Source organism: Chiloscyllium plagiosum, chromosome 4, assembly GCF_004010195.1.
Source record: "Chiloscyllium plagiosum isolate BGI_BamShark_2017 chromosome 4, ASM401019v2, whole genome shotgun sequence".
NCBI lineage: Eukaryota > Metazoa > Chordata > Chondrichthyes > Orectolobiformes > Hemiscylliidae > Chiloscyllium > Chiloscyllium plagiosum.
Genome location: NC_057713.1, coordinates 88902759 through 88929287, shown reverse-complemented (window position 1 = coordinate 88929287; position 26529 = coordinate 88902759). Strand labels below are relative to the sequence as shown.

At 37.8% G+C, this 26529-nt stretch overlaps 1 protein-coding gene across 2 annotated transcripts in view; it reads right to left on the bottom strand.

Annotated features, from left to right (window-relative positions):
* Positions 1–1189: 1189 nt before the first annotated feature.
* The window catches only part of riok1 (RIO kinase 1 (yeast)), a 47566-nt gene continuing 22226 nt past the window's right edge, over positions 1190–26529 (bottom strand). For both annotated transcript variants that reach the window (XM_043688573.1, XM_043688574.1), the window contains exons 7-17: positions 21621–21733; positions 19349–19429; positions 17276–17362; positions 14419–14556; positions 12375–12478; positions 10592–10698; positions 6453–6518; positions 5366–5485; positions 3803–3856; positions 3211–3354; positions 1190–2013 (exon numbers count right to left, since the gene is read on the bottom strand). In XM_043688573.1, coding sequence (XP_043544508.1) covers positions 1900–2013; positions 3211–3354; positions 3803–3856; positions 5366–5485; positions 6453–6518; positions 10592–10698; positions 12375–12478; positions 14419–14556; positions 17276–17362; positions 19349–19429; positions 21621–21733 — 1128 coding nt within the window. In that variant the 3' untranslated portion in view covers positions 1190–1899. The remainder of the gene's footprint in view (positions 2014–3210; positions 3355–3802; positions 3857–5365; positions 5486–6452; positions 6519–10591; positions 10699–12374; positions 12479–14418; positions 14557–17275; positions 17363–19348; positions 19430–21620; positions 21734–26529) is intronic.

Below are 26529 nucleotides of genomic sequence, written 5' to 3'. Positions count from 1 at the left end.
TAAGGTTAGGACAGCTATTAGAATATTTTTCCTTAAATAAAGAATAATCAAATGTGGAGTTGACTTCAAAATACAGTTGTGGAGAAGGCAATTAGGCACTTCAGTACGAGGAGTTGGAGGATTTTCCTGAATGAATGAAACAAGGGAGTTGATTTTTTTTATGGAGAATTTAGAGGATCGGAGGGCAAGGTGTCAACAACTTTCCATTACCGGCCAACGAAGCGTTCTGCTACCAATGTACCACTTTTGAGTTATTTTGAAGAGGGCTGAATCAAGAGAGGTAACTGCCACGCGTGCCAGCAGCAGGTAGCCAAGTTCTCCGACTTTCCCTGATAAATAGCATATCAGCCTCCAACTGAGGCCAAAGCCCAGACAATGAACAGAGCTGGCCTCTTGCCAGTCATCATTGTTGCGTTGAATTTAAATTCACCCCACCCTGGTAACTGCCAGAGGGCCATAACTGCAGCTGCAGATCATGCTATAGAGGGTTTTCCATTCTACAAATAATGTCTGACAGCTGTAGCCACTTATTATTTAATCTATAGGATGCCACTATCTATTAGATAATTTCATACCATTATGGTCAATGTTTATGGCAGCGATTGTCAAACATTTTCCTAATATGATCCCATTTTTATCCCACAGACTGTTTGCAATACCAGAGTGAAAAGTGAAAAGGACCTGACATAGGAATGGCTTTGAGAATGGAGTGACGAGGATCATGAGGGTTGTGAGATGTTTGGTTGGGGTGCAGGAAAATATTTGTTGATTGGTTTTGGGGGCATTGAGAGTCATTCAGCAAAGAGGTAGGGGCTTTACAACTGTTGACTTTCCCTTGAAACAATTGAATACCTATTTTTTTTTACAAGCTGTGGTTATGGCAGCAGTCAAGCCACTTAAAACAGATGATTAAGAACAAAAAAAAACTTGCAGCTCTCAAAAACTGTGTTCCACAGCCGCTTTTTTTTATGATTAGATTCCTTACAGTGTGGAAATAGGCCCTTTGGCCCAACTAGTCCACATCGACCCTCCAAAGAGTACCCCACCCAGAACCATTTCCCTCTTAACACTAACACAAGTGGGCAATTTAGCATGGCCAATTCACCTGACCTGCACATCTTTGGATTGTGGGAGGAAACCGGAGCACCCAGAAGAAACCCGTGCAGACACGGGGAGAATGTGCAAACTTCACACAGTCGCCAGACGCTGGAATCGAACCTGGGACCCTGGTGCTGTGAGGCAGCAGTGCTAACCACTGAGCCCTACTTACCTCAGAGATTGTGAATTCTACAATTCCGCTGGGGGTAACAATGGCAGCTTGGAAATCCTAAATTATGGTTTAAATTGTACGCTGCTGATTGATTTGATTGGGTTATTGGTATCCGCGGATACTATGCTTTAATAATTGAATGCATATTTCACCTGCTGCACAAACACTTGCATTTACATTGTGATCCAAACAAGGGTCAGCCAGCAACCGAACAACCCTTCCATAAAACCAAGTCTGATGGTGGAGCTACCAATCGTCAAATATCACACAGCTTTCTGTAGGTGCTGTCACACCTGTTGGGTTTCTCCAGCACTTTGTTCTTATTTCAGCAATAGCAGTATTTTACTTTTATATTACTTTCTGTGGACTTTCCTGACATCATTAATTGACTGGGCCTCCCAAAGATAGTGCCTTAGTTTGCATGTTCTCCAAAATCTCCTTATGGATCAAGCTGCTGGCATTTGTGTTCCCAAACAGCGTTTCATCCCAAAGGCACAATTGGTACCTGGCATTAAAAATTCTGCTCAAGATGAATCAAATAGACTTCCTCATTTAATAAGTTGGTATTAAAGTTGTTGGTGACCAGAGTATTTTGATTGTCAACCATTTACAAAGCACAATTCAAATTTCTATGATTTCCCTTTCTTCATTTTGGCAACCTTCTCTTTCCTTTTTTTGACATGCTTGGGTACTTTGTTTCTTCGTTTTTCTCGCTGCGCTTCTTTAACCAGTCTTTTTCTGTCCTGTAAACAGATATAACATTGTTCAGACATGTATAATAAGTGCAGATGGGTTAAGTTTATTTTTTTCCAATGTATTCTGTGTTATATAACTAAGTTGATTTTTTACAATGACTCATTTTGAGCAGTGGAAATGGCACAACTGATAATTACATTGACATAAGTTATAATTTCAGGAATAAAGTTTACTGCCAAAAAAAACATTAACCATAAAAGTTAACACTTCAGTAGTTTCAGTATTCATTGAAACCAAGTAAACCTGTCATTGTTCACAGGTGATCAAGGACCTGGCTCCAGAATTTACTTTCCTATGGCTCGAGAATGTGACTGACTCGTGACTAGACGTAAAGGGAAAGGATAAAGTCCATTAAGCCTATTTTGATTATTCATTGGTGCAATGTCACATTCCTGAAGAAGGGCCTGTGCCCAAAACGTCGAATCTCCTGTTCCCTGGATGCTGCCTGACCTGCTGTGCTGTTCCAGCAATAAAGTTTCAACCAATGTCACATCACCCAGTCATTAATGCTAACAAGCCCAGCCAACCACCCAAACCTTAAATTCTTTGGTCTCCTTAACAGCAGCCACACTTTTCTCAATGGATACGGACGGAATTGGGATAGAATCCAACTATTCCAGGTAACTCTTTTCGTCTTCTCTATAAATTTCCATATAACACCATCTAGTCTACAGCCTTTGACAAAGGGTCAGTTAGACTTGAAACGTCAGCTCTTTTCTCTCCTTACAGATGCTGCCAGACCTGCTGAGATTTTCCAGCATTTTCTCTTTTGGCTTCAGATTCCAGCATCTGCAGTAATTTGCTTTTTGTTTCAAGTCTACAGCCTTGGTCAGTCTAGGCTGAATTCCACCCTGTCTCTAATAATTAAGAAGTCTGGATTTCACCTTTACCTCCTAACAGTATCAGCTGGTAAATAAAATTAATGGTAAATAAAAGCAGCAAATAACCGAGCAACAGTTATTCAAGGTACCTAAATACTGGTCGGCAAAATTTTACTTAGCATACATACATACAGTGCACATCAGAAATGAAATCTAATGTGCAGCACTTAACCAAACAAGCACAGCAAAACTCATCATCAGTTTGAAACTTGAATGTTAAAATTATTTTCTGTACCTTAAATGCTAAACATTCTGATCACTGCATGATTTCTAAAGGAATCTGATTATCAAATGAAAACAAACCTTTTTGTTAGTTTCACTTTCCTCCACATGGTCTTTAGGATGAATCCTTTCTCCTTCTTCAGAGCCAAGCTCGGAGTCAGAGCTATCATTATCAGAATTAGATTTTCCATCACTTTCTTGCAAATTCTCAAGAAGGGCAGGTACCTGATATAAATAAAAATGGATTAATAGAAAATAACCTGCCAGCCAAAATCTATTAAATAAATTCACAGAAGAAGTCAATTAGCAGATACATTCTTAGTTGCTGCAGTTAAATGTACAATGATCATTTAATTTATCTGATGTGGTTTTCCTCGAAAACAGGGAAAGATCTTAACAAGATTAAATATCTTGTCTCAATCAATCTCAATCTCAACAGATTTAATCAGCACAAATCCACTTGTATTATTTACTTAATGGTCTTTCTGAAATGTTGTCCTTCCATACAATAAATATTTTGCCCAAATCAAGTTTGGACAAACCCCTTTATAACCAGGACTTCCTTAACCTTCTCCTGTAAGTTGAGCCAGATCCTAGATCCTTTCAAAAAACTGGTAGGCATACAAGGTTCTTTACTCTGAATATATTTGACATTATAAGTGACAAATCTTACCTGTTGCACACCACTCAAGTCTTTCTTCATTCCTGTCACCGTCTGATACAGAATCTACACAAAAATAAAAGTTCAGTTTTGTGGTTTTAAGTCTATTAGTGTAACACAATTGTAAATATGATGGTTTTCTGATAATATAATAAAGATTGGATATAGAGCTATGTATAAAGCATTTTTTCATTTTCAATATATTGGCATTTATAACAGGCATATTTGAAAACATTAAAATCTGTATAACTAGCACTGAAGAAAAATAGTGTGCACATTACACTATTAGCTTAGAATTACTGACAACAATTCTTAGGTCACAAAGCATGTTTCTACAGGACATAGGAATTTTACACTTGCATTTTCTTAGGTGAATGGAGAAAGCTTCATTTTGCAGTGGACACTCTAATGCTTTGCTCAATGCTGATATAGGTAGCTGAAGTAGCATCACCATCCTTCAGTTAAGACTATTCAAAACAAGCACATATGGATGTATATACACATAAAACCCTACTTGCTACACAATGAAAAGGTAAATTGCTAGCTGTTGACTGTTTGAGGCTGGATGTAAAACTCGTTTTGTTGCATTCCTTATACATAATCTATTCATTTCCATACTTAAAATGCTGAGAGGCATTAAGTATTTTTTGCCTCAGTGGCAATGGAATTAATTTTTTTTACCATTCACCTAAATTACAGTTGCCCAAAATTGTGTTTGCAGGCTTATTAGTGAAGATTTCTATTAATCTATTGGCTGATTTGATGTAGCAGCTTTTATTAAGTATCTGTGGTATCCATGAAGAGAACAAGAAAAATGAGATTCTTCAGCCAATTAAGCTGAATTGTCCCAAGTGAAAAGGAGATTGTAAAGAAGCAAATAAAGAAAGGAAACATGTCGACCCAAATGATTGCACAGGAAGTGAAAAAGAAGATTGGACCGTACAGATGGAAAGCAGACATTTATAAAAAAGAATTTGCAACATTAAATTTTGAGGAAAAGTACCTCCAAGTGTAAAATTATTTTGTCAGTGCTGCAGAGATTGTTTAAGAAGTTTGATCCTTTATTACTCTGAACAATTCTATTGATGTGAGTACACTAATTCTATTTCTTTAATGTCTTTAGTATGGAAGTAGAGAATAAGTAACACAAGTTCATGCTAGGACAGTGATTTCAGAGCTAAGTCTATCAGCAAGTACTGCAAAAATTAACCGAGTGTATCGGAAAACAATCTGCGGAAATCTACATTTAGCTATGCACATGTTAATATCAAAAACTGTTGAAATTAAGCTTTCCTATAAAACTAGGCCAGTGTATTAACACACAGCCAAGAGAAGCAAAAACTTTCAGTGCTCCAGCTGAAAAGACTGTAACAATAACAATCCATTAGAAGAATAGCTTCTTAGGGGTAGGAAATGGATTATCTTTTTCTTAAAAAAAGCAGGAATTCCTACAAGTACACGAGGATAAGGCTAACATTTTCCTTGGAGCACTCTTTTAATTAGCAGTTTAAAAAAAAAACTACAAAACTTTCATGCAAAACATCCCAAAAGCAAAGGGCGTAGGCAACTACTCACATTGTCATGCTGTAAATCTGTAGTTATATCTTCTTCCTTGAGCTTCATCATTATGTCAACATCCCGTTCATAATGTTTCACTTCATTCAGTGTCCTGGGTATGTAGGCGTTTTTGAACACCTATGGAAACAGCAAAGAGCATATTTACAAACCACTGATCAGAATGCACAGGAATTATCCAAATCAATATCAAATTAAGAGTTTGTTTTTGTCAGATTACATTATTCTACTTCTCCCCATCCCACTACAGTATACAATAGCTAGAAGGAATACTTAACCTCGAAACCAAAATATTGAGGATTAGATTCAATGCTCCTTTTAAGAAAAAATGTTTATTTTATTGATTGTGTATGCGCTTTTTTGCGTAAAATAATTCAGTTTAATCAAAAGATAGTACTTCCACCTTTGAAGCTGAAAGTTGTACAAGGCCCACTTCATGCATGGAGCATATAATTCTAGTATTTTGGAACTGCTGTATTATTAGAGATCCTGTCTTTCAAATGAAATTCTACAATACAAAATCGGAATTTTGATTGACACTGCAAGAAACTGGTATTTTGCAACACTTAAAGTTTGAGGTATCTTACTACGTGCAAACTGGCTGATATGCTTCTCTATGCGAGAACATTAATGAGACTTCAAATAGTAATTCATTAAATATGAAATTCTTTGAGATTTTCCAGAAAGAAGATCTGAAGTTTCTCTGAGGCAGAGTGAATTGAGGTGCCTTCCTCCATGAACTCTTACTCTACTTCATTTACAAGTTTAAAGCTGATTGGGATAGCACTTAACTACAACCGTAATAATAGAGAAGTGTGCTAAAATAGAAATGAGGAATAGTAGAATTTAAATACATTACCAATTAATCACAATGGTTACCTTTTTTAATTGAAGCTAACATATATGCTTATTTGTATGAAATCATCTTGTCTAGATACAGTAACATCTCAATCATTTGCGTTTGTCTAATTTATTCAACAATTTGTATGTCAGGAAGTGCTCAAAGATAAACTATAATTGTACTGGAGGTGCATTAGAAAACATCTGCAAGAGAAAGCCAAACAACATCACAACAGGGGATTCTTACCTCTTCATCTACTTTGTCCTGGTTGGATCGTTCTTCTTCTGATCTTTCTGCAGCTACTTCCATTGCCTAATTATCAGAGGTATAACAGTGCTTTTGTTAAAATACATAATTTTTTTCCTGCTCAAAAGATTACATTTTTGTTCTTGAATGTTATTGTGCAGCACATCCCTTTGCTCAGGAACATTATTCATGATTGAAGGACTTTGCATTAATAATGATTTAAATGTCAACTTCTGTGCTATAAAAAAGTTAACTGACTGATTAATCACTTCAGTAATCAATAATTAGAATATATAATGTATCTAATTCTCGACTTTTTCTGTAACTCAGAGCAAATAGAGAAGCTGGTATTGTTCGTCTTGAATGGGGACATTTAATAGAACTGTTCAAAACAGAGGAGTTTTGAAAGTATAGCTAGAGAGAAACTACTTTTACTGGTAAGAAGGTCAACAATGAGAAGACATAAATTTAAAATATATTACAAAATGTTACAAAATGTGTATTTATAGCATAAGAAATTCTTTGTATTAATTCTCAACTTTTAATATTTGATAGGATTCATGTAGTCACTGAGCTCAATGCCTCCATGACGACACGTTCAACAGTTGCCATATATACATTAAATATTGAAAAGCTACTCAATGGGCAGTAATCAGCAATTAAGTCATTACTGACTAGGTTTTACTGCCGATGGAAATTTCTATAAAGTTCTAAGCATTACAATACTTTTAGTCAATCAAATCTTTATTTTATTGATTATGGAACTCAAAGGGAAATAAAACTGAGCTAAATGTTCAAGCTGTACAAAATACAAACTGCTGTATTCTGATAACAGTATAAAAATTCAACATGTGACAAGTATGCTCGACTGTGGTTAGGGTAGTGACTGACAGTAGCGTAGAGTATATTCCCAAAGAACAGGTTAGGTGATTTGAAGTGTGTCTACTTCAACGCTAGGAACATCTGGAATAAGGTGGGTGAACTTGCAGCATGTGTTAGTACCTGCGACTTTGATGTGGCCATTTCAGAGACATGGATAGAGCAGGGACAGGAATGGTTGTTGCAGGTTCTGACGTTTAGATGTTTCACTAAGAATAGGGAAGGTGGTAAAAGAGGGGAAAGTGTGGCATTGTTAGTCAAGGAGCATATTACAGTGGCAGAAAGGACGTTTGATGAGGACTCATCTACTGAGGTAGTATGGGCTGAGGTTAGAAGCAGGAAAGGAGGTCAGCCTGTTGGGAGTTTTCTGTAGGCCTCTGAAAAGTTCCAGTGATGTGGGCGGCACGGTGGCACAGTGGTTAGCACTGCTGCCTCACAGCGCCTGAGACCCGGGTTCAATTCCCGCCTCAGGCGACTGACTGTGTGGAGTTTGCACGTTCTCCCCGTGTCTGCGTGGGTTTCCTCCGGGTGCTCCGGTTTCCTCCCACAGTCCAAAAGATGTGCAGGGTCAGGTGAATTGGCCATGCTAAATTGTCCGTAGTGTTAGGTAAGGGGTAAATATAGGGGTATGGGTGGGTTTCGCTTCGGCGGGTCGGTGTGGACTTGTTGGGCCGAAGGGCCTGTTTCCCCACTGTAATGTAATCTAAAAAAATGTAGATGATCCTGGATAGGAGCTAAAGTAACAGGGTAGTTGTTATGGGGGACTTTAATTCTCCAAATATTGACTGGAAATGCTACCGTTCAAGAACCTTAAATGGGTCAGTTTTTGTCCAATGTGTGCAGGAGGGTTTCCTGACACATTGTAGATAGGCCAACAAGAGGCGAGGCCACATTGGATTTGGTACTGGGTGATGAACCGGGCCAGTTGTTATATTTGGAGGTAGGTGAGCACTTTAATGATAGTGATCACAATTCGGTTACGTTTACTTTAGCGATGGAAAGGGATAGGTATATACTGCAGGGCAAGAACTATAGCTGGGGAAAGGCAATTATGATGTGATTAGGCAAGATTTAAGATGCATAGGATGGGGAAGGAAACTGCAGGGGATGGGCACAATTAAAATGTGGAGCTTGTTCAAGGAACAGCTACTGCATGTCCTTGATAAGTATGTATCTGTTAGGCAGGGAGGAAGTGGTTGAGTGAAGGAACCGTCGTTTACTAAAGAAGTCGAATCTCTTGTTAAGAGGAAGAAGGAAGCTTATATAAAGATGAGACGAGAAGGCTCATTTAGGGCAGTTGAGTATTACAAGTTACCCGGAAAGGACCTAAAGAGAGAGCTAAAAAGAGCCAGGAGGGGACATCAGAAGTCTTTGGCAGGTAGGATCAAGGAAAACTCAAGTTTTCTACAGCTATGTCAGAAGTAAAAGAATGACTAGACTAAGACTGAGGCCTGTCAAGGACAGTAGTGGGAAGTTGTGCATGGAGTCCGAAGAGATAGGAGAGGTGCTAAATGAACATTTTTCGTCAGTATTCACACAGGAAAGAGACAATGTTATCAAGGAGAATACTGAGGATGATACAGGCTATTAGACTAGACGGGATTGAGGTTCATAAGGAGGAGGTGTTATCTATTGTCACACTTTCCAGAATTGCTAAGTTCACTGGGCTGGATGAGATTTATCCTAGGATTTTCTGGGAAGCTAGGAAAGAGATGGCAGAGCCTTTGGCTTTGGTCGTTATAGCGTCATTGTTTACAGAAATAGAGCCAGAAGACTGGAGGATAGCAAATTTTGTCCCTTATTCAAGGGAAGTAAAAACAACCCTGGTAATTATAGACCTGCGAGTCTTACTTTGGTTGTGGGTAAAGTGTTGGAAAGGATTATAAGAGATAGGATTTCTAATCATCTGGAAAGGAATAATTTGACTAGGGAAAGTCAACAGTTTTGTGAAGGGTAGATTGTGCCTCACAAACCTTATTCAGTTCTCTGAGAAGGTGTTCAAACAGGTGAATGAGGGTAAAGCGGCTGATGTAGTGTATATGGATTTCAGGAAAGCATTTGATAAGGTTCCCCACGGTAGGCTATTGCAGAAAATACTGAGTCATGGGATTGAGGGTGATTTAGTGGTGTGAACCTGAAATTAGCTAGCTGAAAGAAGATACAGGGTGATGGTTGGTAGTAAAAGTTCATCCTGGAGTTCAGTTATGAGTGGTGTACCACAAGGATCTGGTTTGGAGCCACTGCTGTTCGTCATTATTATAAATGACTTGGATGAGAGCATAGAGGAATGGGTTAAGTAAATTTGCAGACGACACTAAAGTTGGTGAAGTTGTGGACAGTGCAGAAGGATGTTACAGGTTACAGAGGGACATAGATAAGTTACAGTGCTCCAGAGTTTTGGAGCCATGAGGTCATGTTGCAGCCGAGCAAAACTCTGGTGCGGCCACACTTGGAGGATTGCATACAGTTCGGATCACCCCATTATAGGAAAGATGTGGAAGCACAGGAAAGGGTTCAGATGAGATTTACCAGGATGTTGCCTGGTAAGGTCTTATGAGGAAAGGCTGAGGGTCTTGAGGATGTTTTTGTTAGAGAGAAGAAGGTTAAGAGGTGACTTAATAGAGACATGCAGGATGATCAGAGGATTAGATAGGGTTAACAGTGAGAGCCTTTTTCTTCTGATGGTGTTGGCTTGCGTGATGGCTACCTTTAAAATTGAGGGGTGATAGATATAGGAGATGTCAGAGGTAGTTTCTTTACTCAGGAGAATAGTAAGGGCATGGAATGCCCTGCCTGCAACAGTAGTAGACTTGCCAACTTTAAGGGCAGTTAAATGGTCATTAGATAAATATACAGATGATAATGGAATAATTTAGGTGAGATGGGCTTCAGATTGGTTTCACAGGTCGATGCAACATCGAAGGCCGAAGGGCCTGTATGAGGCTGTAATGTTCTACGTTCTAGGTGGATTGGCCATGCTAAATTGCTCATAGTGTCCAAGGATATGCACGCTAGGTGCATTAGCCATGGGAAATTCAGGGATAGGGTAGAGGGGTGGGCCTGGGTGGGATGCTTTTGGAGGGTCAGTATGGTCTCAATAGGCTAAATGGCCTGCTTCCACACTGTAGGGATTCTATGAGGTATGTACATGTCATATCACAACAATCAGCACTGATTAAAGATTAATCTTCTTTTCTGGATCTTATTACTTAAAGAAATATCATTTCATTTTATGACAGTACAAATGTATAAAATCCTACCTTCTGAAGATAAGCATCAAGATTATCTTCCATAATTGAAGGGTCAGTGACAAATTCAAAAAGTTCTCGCACAGTCATCACAGCAACACTATGTTTACGAAAAAATTCTATCAAAAAAGGAAGCAATGACGAACATCATAATAATTAGGGAAATCACACAAAATTCAGAACTCATCAAGAAACTTAAAGTTTCAACAAGTAATTCCAAACATCTAGGAAGTCTGCTTTAAATTTCACATAACTGCCATTTCCCTGCACATCTAACAAATAAAGTTGATTGTATTCAGTGAATTATTAGATGAAGATGTGCAAAAAAACCCCACAAGATTTAAGTGAAATAATGAATTATTTTAATTAAAATAATAATTGAAGATAATCATAGAGTTATAGAGATGTACAGCATGAAAACAGACCCTTCGGTCCAATCCGTCCATGCCAACCAGATATCCCAACCCAACCTAGTCCTACGTGCCAGCACCCGGCCCATATCCCTCCAAATCCTTCCTATTCATATACTCATCTAAATGCCTCTTAAATGTTGCAATTGTACCAGCCTCCACCACATCCTCTGGCAGCTCATTCCATACATGCACCACCCTCGGTGTGAAAAAGTTGCCCCGTAGATCTCTTTTATATCTTTCCCCTCTCACCCTAACCTATGCCCCCTAGTTCTGGACTCCCCGACCCCAGGGAAAAGACTTTCGACGCTCCAGGGAAAACAGCCCCAGCCTGTTCAGCCCCTCCCTATAGCTCAAATCCTCCAACCCCGGCAACATCCTTATATATCTTTTCTGAACCCTTTCAAGTTTCACAACATAATTATCCACTTAGAAATTACCAAAGTAGCAATAATGTGAATGCGAACATATGGTAAATTTTAAATTGTCTGTTGCAAAAAGTTAAATGAAAGAGTTAAAAATGCCAAGACAAATCAATAAATAATGAAATAATGTAACCATAAAAATTCTACAATTTGTTTTATAAAAAAAAATTAACCTGGTTATGAACATGAAAATAGCTAGTTAACTGGACAGACTTTGTTTAACATCTTATTTCGAGTTAATATCAAAAACATTTTTGAGAAATAGACAACTTTAACATTAATTTTTGTGTCAACCTTTTCAGGAGATGAGGGCATCGCAAGCATGTTTCCTTTTATTGCCACTGCCCTTAAACTGAGTGGCTTGCTAGGCTACGTCAGAGGGTAACTACAAGTCAACTGCATTGCTGTGGGTATGGAATCATATGCAGGCCACACCAGATAGCAGGTTTATTTCCTGAGAAGGACATTAAAATGGGTGTTTACCACAATCAATGGTAGTTTCGTGGTCACCATTAGAGATCAGTTTTCAAATCCAGATTTATAAAAAATTGCATATAAATTCCATCAGATGCTAATGCGATATTTGAATTCAGATCCTCAGAGCATTAGCTTTGTCCTCTCCATTATTAGCCTAATAATATTACCACTAATTCTCCAAATAACATCAGTGAGCAATGCGGCAAATTTACACAAGTAAATTGCAAAACAGTTAATGTGTGGCACTAGGGACAAGAAATCGGGGGCAACTTGCAGCGCATTCTTAATGTATACAACAGTAGTTTACTTGTTCTTGCACACAATTCTAATGTAAGTGATGTCTTGGTTTACACATTTTAACTTGCTTTACACATTTTAACTTACTTAAATATGACAGATTTATTAAACAACTATTTATCATTTTCAATGACTTAGCAAGGAAGTATTTGAGCAAAACAAAAATAATTGCAACTTTTGACTCACCATTGACATTGAGACAGTCTTTTCGGAGAAACTCCAAGGCACATGGATGATCATGTTCCACTGACTGTGATACATCAATTATATAAACTCCCCCATCATGGTACCTGAAGAATAGCAGAAAAATACAGCGTAAACAAATAATCTGCTTTTTCAAAGATTTAGCTACATTTAGGACTATACCAAGACTTCCAGGTAAACGGGATCTTGATTAGGTGGGTCAATGGGCTGAAGAGTGGCAAATGGAGTGTAATTTAGATAAATGAGGTGCAGCATTTTGGAAAGGCAAATCAGGGCAGGACTTATACACTTAACAGGGAGTGTTGCAGAAGGAAAAAAAGAGACCTTGGAATGCAGGTTCAAGATTCCTTGAAAGTGGAGTCGCAGGTAGATAGGATAGTGAAGGCGTTTGGTGTGCTTGCCTTTATTGGTCACAGCACTGAGTATAGGAGTTGAGAGGCTGTACAGGAAACTAGTTAGGCCACTTTTGGAATATTGTGTGCAATTCTGGTCTCCCTCCTATAGGAAGGATGTCATGAAAATTGAAAGGGCTCAAAAAAGATTTACAAGAATGTTGTGAGGATTGGATGGTTTGAGCTATACAGAAAAAATGAATAGCTGTTTTACTTGGAGCATCAGAGGTTAAGGAATAATCTTTTAAGAGGTTTATAAAATCATGAGGGCATGGATTGGGTAAATAGACAAGGTATTTTCCCTGGGGTGGAGGAGTCCAAAACCAGAGGGTATAGGTTTAGGGTGAGAGGGAAAAGATTTGAAAAGGGACCTAAGGGGCATTTTTGTTTCCACACAGAGGGTGGTGCATGTATGGAATTAGCTGCCAGATGAAGTGGTGATGACTGGTACAATTACAACATTTAAAATACATTTGGAAGGGTATATGAATAGGAAGGATATGGGCCAAGTGCTGGCAAATGGACCTACATTAAGTTAGGGTATCTAGTCAGTATGGACAAGTTGGAACGAAGGGTCCGTTTCTGTGCTGTACATCTCTATGACTCTAAAGTTGTGAAAAATTAGTAATTCTGAAATGAAGTTTAGCATATATACAGCAAACAATGCAAAAATAGTTTCATCTGTCACTATGTGCATGATACTACAGTAAGCACTTGACTGCTTGTTTAACATTGATGTGAAACATATCGGCATTTCACTTTTAGAGGATGGTGCAGTATCTAATAAGGTGTTGGAAGCACTTGTGAAAATGCAGAAAAATTATTTACTAGAAGTTATAATTATCATGAAAGGCTGGACAGTTGGGGCTATGTCCTTGTGGCAGGGAGATAAATATTTCAATTTGTGGAAGTTCCAAAACTAAGGTTCATATCCATAAGATAGTGATAAATATATTATTAAGTAAAACGTGAAGTACCCAGAGTGATTGCTAGATACTGAAACAAAAACATAGAATTAAAGGCCATAAGCAGGCTAAGGCAGGAAATAGATTTACATGGTTCATTGTGAATACTTGCCCCAAGTTTCACTACTTCAAGGTCTTCTATTTATACTTTGCTTTTGTCCAATGACATTAAATATTTGATTACCACGTAAACATCAACAGTCATACCTCACTCTCCAGCATCAACAGTACTAAAAATTATCTCTGAAAAAACTTTAATCACTCACATCTATATATTCTTTATTTCTATGTCAATTTTTTAATTGATTAAACCCATTGAAATATCTGGCTATATTTTCCCAATGGTAAAACATAATAAAGTATTGGCTGTTCTAGTTGTTATATGTTTTAAAACATTTCTGCAACCATTGGTCCAAACCTTTAAACATGAAGTCTAACATTTACCAAATTACATGCTGGTCATGTCTATTACAGGATAGCTAACTGCTTTGGTAAACAGGTAACCTGATAACAATGCACTTTATAAAATGTTTTAAATGTGGGAAACAATGCTTTGCATGGTAGGGGCAGGGGTAAGTCAATACAAATCAACAGAAATCATAAAGGAACAAATGCATTAGAAACCTTAACCACTTCGAAAATTCAATAGATAGAAAGACATTTATTTACAGCATATTAAATTCACTGAGATCAGCATGAACCAGTTTGGCATCTTTGTATATTCTTCGCATGTACTGAATAACAAACAGATATAGTTCACGGGCCTTGGATTCTGACAAATGAGCATTCTTCAGCAAAGGTGCCGGCCTAAAGAATAAAAGGGAATACAGTTAAAGTATAGCCTTTCACAATTTCTTCATAAGCTGTGTGAAGAAACTTTGAAAATTCAAAGTGAAATCTGATGTACAGAAAACAATGAACCTACACTGGACATTGTTTACTCCAAAATCACTTAACTCCAGATAGATACCTGCAAAATATTTTTGAGAGCAGTTTCTAAGCAGACCCTCCTTAAAAATAAGCTTCTTATACGAAATGAAACAAAAGGCATATAATTTTCTTATACAGACAGAAAGTCTGATTGAGCATCCAACATATAGTGAGTCTGAATGGCATGATCAACAGGAAAAAAAAAACCAGAACTCATAGATATTTAGACTCTGGGATGTGTTCAAGCAAGTAATTTATGAAGAATGCTCAATGATTTGATTAGTCTTCATTTAGACATAATTTAGTTAGGTTTTAGAATTGTCTTTCAATACTGCAAAGTTTTATTCTGCAATTCACAATGATTTTTCTTCCCTTTTTAAAGAAGGTTGTAATACAAGAGATTTTATGTCAATTAAAGTTTATCTTACAGAACATAGGTCATAAAAGAATATTCTCCTAAGGTATTGAATCCTTTCTGGATAAGTCAAAATATTGCAGATGCTTTAAATGTGAAGAAAAAAATGCTAGAGAAACTCAGCAGGGTTGGCAACATAAGCAGTGAGAGAAACAGTTAATGCTTCTGTTCTTCACTTTAGAAGTAGTCATATTGGACTCAAAACATTAACTCTCATTTTACAGTCCACAGATGCTGCTAGACCTGCTCAGTTTCTCCAGTGCTTTTTGTTTGTAGACTTCACTGGAGTTGTTCCATTATGCTGGCCAATCTATGATTGAACAATGGGTGGAGGAAATTCTTCAACAAGTAGAGGCAGCATAAATGAGCTTAATCTAAATCTCATCTTGACCAACTATTACCAACGTTTAACAAGCACAAGTACGCTGTATTGAAATGCCTCTCCTTTATGTCTCACAGACTGAAGCTAATAATAGCACACTGTTGCCACCGAGACTGAAATATCTTGCCAAGACTGAAAGCAAAGCTTGAACTTTCTGGATTTGTGCATTTCAGGTACTCACTGAATAAATTAACTTTGGAGGGGTTGAAGGTGAAATTGGAGTGCTGAATGACAAATAAATAAATTATTCTTATGTCAAATACTCAAATAAATTATTCACATTATTTATTCTTACAACTAATTTAAGGGTGGCTTATATATAAGGATCTGGCAAATTACAAATAAAGATTTTTACAAGAATTTTAGAACAGTACGAAAATGAGAAATAGTAAATAAGAAACTGAAGGAGAAAATGTCTATCCAAGAATATAAATTTTGCTAAAAAGGGGATGGCCCTTTAGCCACATAAATTAGTTCCTTTTTGAAAGATCAACATCTCATACTTTCTTTCTCAGACTATTCCTAAACATTCACTGAATTTCCCTTTGAATCTACACATTTTGTTTCACACTACCAGTAGTGTGAAAATGTTCTGGTCACATTTTAAATACTTAATTAATTTCATCATTGAGTGGGACTTTTTGCACTTTATTCACCAAACTATTAACTCAGTCAGATAATCTCCCAAAATGGTTATTCCTAATTACCTCTAGAGTCTATCCTTAGCCTATTTCTGATTCTCACAAAAACCATCCAAAGACAAAAACAAGATCAGGTTTCATGTATACACTGCAACAAAGTTCTATCTCTCAACCTTTCTACCACCTTTACTGTCTTTTATCTTTAGTACAATCTCCATTCTTTTTCAATCAATTCCATCATCATCCCCGAACACACTCCGGTTGAATCAGACCATTTTCAACCACAGCATGTTTGACACCAGCTGAGCTTGCAATCCCTCTGTTACACAAATAAAATTTATCATCCAGTAATATCACATTTCTCAACCCAAACCTCAACCTATTTGCTGCTACACCTCTCATTCATGCCATTTTTATCTTCCAACTTATCTATTTCAAAAGTTTCTTGGCCTGATTCCAGGCTTCTGCCCTCAATACACCTCCAGTTTATCTAAACACAACATCCTAATGAACAGAGCCTTCAGCTCAATCTGCTAGCTAACTGAAGCTGACTCTCAAATCACACCTTTTAAAACTTGCAATGTTCAAACTCCTCCATGACTTTGCTTCTATTCTACCTACCTCCCCAACATTCTTTGGCCCTATGATTCTCCAAGAACTCTGCCCACTTCCAAAATCTCATCATTGGTGACCCAGCAGTCTAGAATTCCTTGCATATATCCTCTGCTTCTTCACCCCTGCCTCCTCCTCAAAAACATTCTTTAAAGCCAATCTCTTGCACTAATCTTTAATTACCTGTATTGCTAGATGTCAATTTTTTTCTGACTATATTACTGCAAAGTGCCATTCTTGCAATGAACTTGTGACTGCAATTACTAAATCCTTTACCATGCCCTGTTTATGAATAATCTTGGTATTTCCTTTCAAATCAATGTAGATTCATTATGTTCAAAGTGCTTCTCATACATACACAAAAGAAGGCTGAAATGAACAACTTCGAAACAAAATGAAGGCTTCAAGAGCATGAGCCAGGAAGCATACAATTGCCTCTAGATTTTATAATTATATAGTGCAACTTCCAGGTCTTTTCGCCCTTTAACCACTTTAGCTTTCAGAATATTTATTAAGTATTATTTTGAATAACACAAAAAAACTTACATGTCATCTTTACCAATAAAACCCATAACAAGCACATGGCTCCTGAGCATGATCGGTTCTGGACATGGTATTGCTGCTGTTTGCAACCTATGTCCAAAATAAGCAAAATGATATTATCATTGTAAACTATATGAGCTGATAAATCTGTAATGCTATCAGACAGATATTTAGTATGCTTTCATTTTAACAGATAATAAATCTATTGGTTTTAAGCAGGTTTTATGGAGATCCATTCAAGCGCTCTCATGCTAGATTATTAATTAAGAAAACATGAAATTTTGACACTTGTGGCCCAGAGGTCTAGAATGTCAACATTCTTGTAATCTCTTCATTCAGATTTCAAATAATTCTGACATCCAACCAAGAATTGATTGTGTAACAAATAAGTAAGTCTTTCCTTTAGGTCTAAGAATTATAGGTATTTTAATCAAGCTGTTCCAAGATGTTATGACACACCTCTGTAGCAGCTTGGACTTGAATCCAAGTCTTTTGGCCCAGAGATGGGGACCTATTCAATGTGTCACAACAGCCCCAGGTTGAGAAGTACCTAATTTCTTATTTTCCATCAACAAAATCACATGCCATTTTAGCAGCAAACAATTTTTTTGCCAAAATTAGTTGATCTGACTGAAAGCGCTGTATAAAGAGGGAGTCAAATCATTCAATTCAACCACCTTTTCAATTTTTTTTTCAAATATGTTATTTATTTGGCTCCAGATACATGGAAAATATTTAACAGAATTCTTTGAAATCAAGAGAGCCTATAGCATGAGAAATTCAGTCAAACAAAAGGAGCTTCTTTAGTTGAAGGTAAAAGAACCTCTAAAGAGAAATAACGGAGATCAGTTTATCACAACAGTTGTTAACAGCTTGGGGAGCTATAAAATCTTAATCAGCTGCTTAAAAGATAAATGTCATGTTACCATTTCATTCATTGTTTTGTTAAATTAGACTGTGATAAGGGCCAAATCAGTATTTTCTGTCACAGTCTGAAGACACCAAAGATCGCCAAAGGGAGATATCATAATAGTAGCCAAAATAAATTGGAACATTGAATTTTTAATCATGGACTTGCTATAAATTCAGTGCATTGCCCAGGCAGTGGAAACACCAACGAACCAAATGCGATATAGAAACCAAAACTAAACCCAAGGTTGAAAAAAAAAACCGTTGTAAGTATTACTCAGTTTAAAAAAAGATTCATGAGAGCAAACAAAATTTTACAGGATTTAAATTGCGAGTCTTAAAAATGAATTGGAGGTAATCTACCTGCTAAATTTACCAATTCTATAACACAAATACCACTAAGATTTCTAAAAATGTTCTAGGTCACTACTCAAAAAATGCAGAAGTTCCACTCCTTATCTAGACAATACTCACCCCTAAATCATATTTATCTTACTGCTGCCCGGGACCATAATGTGTGCTGTTACATTGCTTAAATAGTAATGTAAATATGCTCCAAAATATTGAACAAGACAAACTTTTAGTGACCATCGAAATTTGCTCCAAAAATAGCAGTTGCTACTTTGAAAGAGTTTCTCAGATGAACAGCTGGTCTGACTGTTTTGAATTCTGCCCATCATATGGAGGCATAACTAGAACACATGAACAATGTGGAGTGCTGATCACTTAAGCTACTGTGCTTGTAATAAATCAGTATATGTTAACATTCTTGCTGCTGATTGGTGAACTGGGCAGAACTGATGGTAGTGCGTTTCTTGAGTAAGAGTGGCCAGATATCATAAATATCACTCCGTCTTGGGGATCAGTATGGTTTGGTACATCTCCAAGGCCTTCCTGTCATGACTTGTAGGTCAGTGTCAATCAGTATAATAGAGGAGATAAGGCTCAAACTAGACCATTGGACTTCATGGTTAACAATGGACCATGCAGATGCGCCAACATTAGAAAAGAAGCAATATCATGAAGAAAACTTGTAAAACTGTTCTAACTTCAACATCTAACAACTTAGCCACAAAAAAGCATTACATCACTTATTATCTAATACAGGACTAAGATTCACTTCTATATTAATATAGCCAAGTAAACTAAAAAATTCTAACAACATACCTGATTAAATTTCTCATCTCCTTTTCTGCCCAAGTCCTCACCATTTTCCTTGGATTTCCTTTGCAATATCCATGGCGGAATCTGGAAAAGAATTATTGTTCTGATCAATTTTTGTGGGTTTTAAAAGCATTCCAAATGAAACAAATCTGCTGATGGAAAAAATACATTGTTTTTAGAAAAATTAGTAAATCAATTTCTCTTGTTCGGCTATATTTTCATTTTACTATAAATGATGGCAACCATTTTGCGAATTTTAAAACAAGGACACTAGAATGAAATACATAAAGCGTATTATTACGAATAGTGAATATCAAGCTTAGAGATGGGGTTACTTTAAATAGCGAAAATGCATTGGATCTGTAGATTATTACTGTGCTCAATGATTTCTGTTGGCTGACTATGTTGGCTTCCACACAAGCAATGCAATTTGAAAAATTTCATTCTTTGCTTTCAAATTTCTCCAGTCATCTGACAACTTCTAAAATTTCCACCAATGGCACGGTGGCTCAATGGTTAGCATGCTGCCTCACAGCACCAGGAATCTGGGTTCAATCCCACCCATGGGCAATTGCCTGTGTGGAGTTTGTACATTCTCCCCATGTCTACATTGGCTTTCAGCAAAAGCTTCGGTTTCCTCCCATAGTTCAAAGATGTGTAGGTTAGGTGAATTAAATCGTCTGTAGGGTCCAGAGATACACAGACTAGGTGGATTAGCCGTAGTAAATGTGGGGGTCACAGGAATAAAGGTAGGTGGCTAGGTCTGGGTGGGATGTGCTTTGGAATGTCAGTGCAGATATAATGGGCCAAATAGCCCCTTTCTACACTGTAGGAATTCTATGAACTCCACACCCTTCCCAGGTGTTTGTTCTCCTTGGTCTTCTTGCGCTTTTTCAGTTATAATGACTTCACACTCTGGCTGTGGCTTTGTTGCCTCAGATCCAAGCTCTGAATCCTCTCTTTATACCACTTCGTTTCTCAAAGAGGTGGCTGTTGACTTCAGGAGGACACAGAGTGACCACTCTCCGCTGGACATCAACAGTTCCTCTGTGGAGATCGTGAAGAGCACAAAATTTCTTGGTGTCCGTCTGGCAGACAATTTCACTTGGTCCCTCAACACCAGCTCCATAGCCAAGAAAGCCCAGCAGCGTCTCTACTTTTTGCCTAAGTTGAGGAAAGCCCACCTCCCAGCCCCCATCCTCATCACATTTTACAGAGGGTTTATTGAGTACCCCGAGCTACTGCATCACTGCCTGGTTCAGTAACTGCACCACCTCAGATCAAAAGACCCTACAACGGATAGTGAGGACAGCTGAGAAGATCATGAGGGTCTCTCTCTTCCCTCCATTACAGACATTTATTCCACACGCTGCATCCATAAGGCGAAAAGCATTGTGGAAGACCCTACACACCCCTCACTCAAACCCTTCTTCTTTCTGCCATCTGGAGCATTCCGTGTCTCACAGCCAGATATGCAACAGTTTCTTCCCCTGGTCCATCAGCCTCCATAACCCAGTATGATCAGACTCAATTCCATCTGAAAGTCTTTGTATGACTTCAAATTGCTGCTAGAACAATGTTTTATTTATTATTTATTCTTTTATTACACTGTAATTTGTACACCACTATGCCCGTTGTCTTGACGTGTCAGGAATTACTATGCTGTCTTGCGTGTTTTGACCTTCACGCCACCCTGCGTATGATTGTGTAGTTTGTGTTATCCATGTAGCTTCTTGGTCCTGGAGGAACGTTGTCTCATTTTTACTAGATCCGTTGTATATGGTAGAAATGACAAATAAAGCTACTCTTGACTCTACTGAACTTTCCTCCTTTAGAACCTTCATAAAATCAATTTGACTTAAGCTTTTGGTCACTAGTCCTAATATCTCATAATATGGCTTGGTTGTTTTGTTTTGCTCGATAATGTACATCTGAAGAAAACTTGTGATCATGTGATGTTTCACTACATTAAAATCACTTTCTGTCTTGGTTGTTGTTACATTCGGGAAGTCTATGACTAATTCATTCAATTAAAATCAATTCCTCCAACTTTTTTTTGATGTTCCTTACCCATAGTTTGTGTGCAACAACATTTTCTTTGGGAATTGTTCTATATATTTATGTATATGCAGAAATGTCTGCAAATTATGAATTGTTACATATGACTGAGGGAACATGTACATTCTTCCTGCTTTCACTGTTGATAAATCATAGATGCTGTACCTAACAATTCAGAAATTTAATACAGAAATAGTTACATTTCTGAAAGCCTTACCTGAATTCCCCACTAACATATTTGTCACGATCTTTAAAAATTAAGATTGAAGTTTTGTAGATCTTTATTGCTCTGCTTTCTCCAGTGTTTGTTGTTGCATGATATACATTTGCCTGTTAGTAAGCAGAGATAAAACTGAACTGTTGAAGGAGGCTTGAAAGAACAATATAATGGGTTCTCTGATCAAGACTGGAAAACATTTTTGACCAAATAAAAAAATCCACTTACCTTCCTCTGGTTTCTCTGACCAACTGATTTACTCTAGGAATTTTTGGGCAGAAATTCACACCCTCTTTTATACTATCTTCCATATTCTTAGCTTCTCATTATGTTTGTTTGAGTGTCTGAATGAATGGGTAAATGTAGATAGTGGATAGATGTGCCAGTTGATAGGGTGACAGAGGAACTGAATGTTTGGGTGACAGCTGGGTACAGTGTCAGAGGTTAGGGTGGCTAAGATGGTGAAGTGGGTACTTGAGAGTGGGTAGGAGTATTGTAGTTATTCAGGAGTTAAAACTGGTTTGGATCAGTTGGTTGGTTGGTTGGTTTGTCTGAATGAATGGATAAATGTAGATAGTGTAGTCTAACATTTCCTGGGTTACTATCCAGATAAGTAAGTTGGAATCCTTGGAGCTCCCTGATTCTTTTTTCAGAATGGAGACATTTTCAGAGGAATTGGACTCCGGGTAATTAACCTGCAGTCACTAGGTTGTTACTTCCAAAGGGTCCCAAAATATATCAAGGATATAGCCAATCTCCAACTATCTGGAGACCAAAAGATCTGGACTAATAATATGGTTAAAAGATACATAAACATGCAATCTTTTCAGAAAAACTGGGACTATAATATCCCATATTTTAGTTAAATGCTAATACTGGAGGGAAAAGATCAGCCCTTTTCACCAGGGTGTTCATTTATAAAAGAGAATTAATTTATTCATATAAACATATTTAAAAATCATTAATTTTTGGCACAAATTTAAAATAGGCATGCTAATATTCTATACTAAACTATGCAAATCGAAAGATTACCCTACTACAATGATCAGCCTTGTCATCCTTGCAAGGGCAAGGTGCAAGTAGGAAATGAGTTGGAAGAATATATAGCAAAATGAAAGGCTCTAATTGATGAGATTTTCAAAAAAAGAGTGGTCATGCTCCTTCGAGGATGAAAGAGGAGGATGGCAAGATTCTGGAGCCGAGGAAAATGGAAGATGTTGTAAATTAAGTAAAAAAGAAAAAGGAAGCATATGTAGTTTAGGAAACAGATTTCAAACAAGGCCCTTGATGAACAGAAAGAAATTAGAAAGAAACTAGAGGGGGCACACAATGACTTGACTAGTAAGATTAAGGAGAATCCCAGGAATTTTATACATATATCAGGAGCAAGAGGCTAACTAGGGAAAGGTAGGTTTACTCAAGAACAAAGAAGGGAATTTATGTATGGAGTCAGAGAAAGTGGGTGAGGTCCTTAATGAGCACTTTGCATTTGTATTCACTAAGACATAGATAGTGATAGGTTTAGAGAGGAGCCTGTTGATATTCCAAGGCATGTTGATATTAAGGTGGTGGTGGTGTTGGGTGTCTTGAAAAACATTAAGGTAGTTGAGGCCCCAGGACCTGATGGGATCTATCCCAGGATATTGAAGGAGGCAAGGAAGGAAATTGCTGGCGCCTTGACAGAAATCTTTGTATCCTTTTTAGCCACAGGCAAAGTCCCAGAAAACTGAAGAATTGCCAATATTATTCCTTTGTTCAAGAATGGCAACAGAGATAATCTGGGAAATTATAGGCTGGTGAGCCTTACATCAGCTGTAGGGAAAATATTGGAGAAGATTCTTATGACAAGATTTACTTGCATTTGGAGAAGAATTGATTTATTGTGGAAGTCAGCATGGCTTTATGTGGGGGACGTCTTGTTTCGAGTTTTTGAAGAAGTGATGAAGATGATTGATGAGGATAAGGCAGTGGATGTTGTCTACATGAACTTTACTAAAGAATTTGACAAGGTCTCTCAAGGTAGATTGTCCAGAAGATCAAATCCCATGGAATCCATAGTGAGTTGCCAAATTGGATACAAAACTGGCTTGTTTATAGAAGATAGAGGGTAATTGTGAAAGGGTGTTTTTTCTGACCGGAAGTTAGTGACCAATGGTGTTCTACAAGGATCAGAGCTCGGACCTCTGTTGTTATATATAAATGATTTAGATGAAAAGGTCAGAGGTCTGATTAGTAAGTTTGCAGATGAATGAAAATTGAAGGTGTTTTGGACAGTGAAGAAGGATATCAAAGAATGCAGCAATATATACATCAGCTGGAAAGTTGAGCAGATAAATGGCAGATAGAGTTTAATCCAGATGAGTGTGAGACGATGCATTTTGGAGGACAAATGCAAGAGGAAAATATACTATAAATGCAGGGTCCTTAGGAGCACTGATATACAGAGGGATCTTTGGGGTTCAAGTCCATAACTCCAGAAAATGGCAACATAAGTGGATAAAGTGGTAAAGAAGGCATACAGCATGCTTTCCAATGGGTGGGACATTGAGTATAAAAGTTGAGATGTCATGTTGCAACGGTACAAGATTTAGGTCAGGCCACATTGGGAGTGTTGTGCGCAGTTCTGCTTGTTGCACTACAGGAAGGATGTGGAGGCTTTCAAGAGGGTGCAGAAGAAGTTTACCAACATGTTGTCTGGATTGGAGTGTGCTAACTATAAGGAGGCATGGGATAAACTTGGATTGTTTTCGTAAGAGAATTGGAGGAAGAGGAGCAACCTGAAAGAAGTATATAAAATTGAGAGGTATGGATAAGAGAAGATTCTGTTTCCCAGGGTGGAAATGTCAATACTAGGGGGTATAGGTTTAAGTTGAGCAGGGGAAAGTTTGAAGGAGATGTGCAAGGAAAGTTATTTTTACACAGAAGGGTAGTAGTTGTCTGGAACATGCTTCCAGGGGAGGTGGCAAAAGCAGATATGACAGCAAACTTTCAAAGTTATTCAAACAGACACATGAAGTAGGATATGGACATGTGCAGGCAGATAGGATTAGTTCAGAATAGCAACACGATCAGCACAGATGTGGTGGGCTGAAGGGCCTGTTTCTAAGCCGTACTGTTCTACATATAAAGGAGCAAAGGCAGAGAAAATGGGAAAAAGGCAAGTACAGAAAGAGAGTGATGACAGGAAACTTTAGGAGAACGGAGGGAATTCTGTATGCAAATTCTACCTCAAAAAGATCTGTAACCTTACTTAAAGTGAGGGTGAGGAAGTGTTGAAGATTAGATAAAAGGTTCCAATTTGAGAAATGGCCAATTTCATCTCGATGATGGAAACAAAATCACACTGTTATCCCATAGGGTGAAGTATTCCAGTTATATTTCAATGTTCTCTTGATGTTTCACTGCAGGTACACTAGCTTATTTCCTGTTCTATGGATAAATTTTCATTTCCTCTACCCTGACCATAGAAATCTCATTAGCACATTACATTTTGTTTGTTGTCAATACTTTTAACTTGTCAACAAATAGTGAATTGAAAGACTTCAATACCACCTTAAGACCATGCTACTCAGTATTACTGTTGTGTTGTGTTGTGTTGCGTTCTTTACATTTTTCTTGGAGTTGGCATTTGGCCATGGCAAACCATGATGCCTCATCATCCATTCTTAAAGTTAATTTCATCACTTCTTATCCAATTCCAACATCTTGCTTTATATTCTCTGATCCTTTGCAATTTAAAAAGTAGATATTTCAATTTCTGCTTATTCCATATCATTCCAAAGATGTGAATAACCTTTTTCTTCCGGTGGCCCCATCCCATAACTATGATCATAATACCATCTAAAGGGAAGACTGGCTTAGGGGTATTGAGAAAACTATCATATAGAGCAGGATACAGAAAATGCTGGGATCACTCAGGAGATCCGACAATGATGGTGAAGAGAAAAATAAAAGTTAAAATTTCAACCAATGACCCTTCAGCATAACTCGTGAAAGCTCACAAATTTAATTTCTCTCTCCAAAGATGTTGCTTGATCAACCAAGCATTGAAAATTTGTTTTTAACTTGAGATTTCCAGCATTTGCACTATTTTGATTTTACAGATAAATACAGACACAGTAGATAGGACTAAATGTTATGTTTTTGTAATTCCACCATGTACTTGTGATATTATAATTCTGAAGTTTTCACTAAGACTTGATGGATTGAAAGAATCAAACATAAACTATTACACATGGAAAGAAGCAGCAATAGCTCTGTATGTAATAAACTATTAAGGGATAATGAATATTTTGCATCAGTATTTACTGTGGAAAAGCATATGGAAGATATAGACTGTAGGGAAATGGATGGTGACATCTTGCAAAATGTCCAGATTACAGAGGAGAAAATGCTGGATGTCTTGAAACGGTTAAAGGTGGATAAATCCCCAGGACCTGATCAGGTGTACCCGAGAACTCTGTGGGAAACCAGAGAAGTAATTGCTGGGCCTTTTGCTGAGATATTTGTATCATCGATAGTCACAGATGAGGTGCCAGAAGACTGGAGGTGCCACTGTTTAAGATGTGTGGTAAAGACAAGCCAGGGAACTACAGACCAGTGAGCCTGACATCGGTGGTGGGCAAGTTGTTGGAGGGAATCCTGAGGGACAGGATGTACATGTATTTGGAAAGGCAAGGACTGATTCGGGATACTGGATCAATGGTGCTGGAAGAGCACAGCAATTCAGGCAGCATCGAGGAGCTTCAGCAAAATCGACGTTTCGGGCAAAAGCCCTTCATCAGGAATAAAGGCAGAGAGCCTGAAGCGTGGAGAGATAAGCTAGGGGAGGGTGGGGCTGGGGAGAGATTATCATAGAGTACAATGGGTGAGTGGGGGAGGAGATGAAGGTGATAGGTCAGGGAGGAGA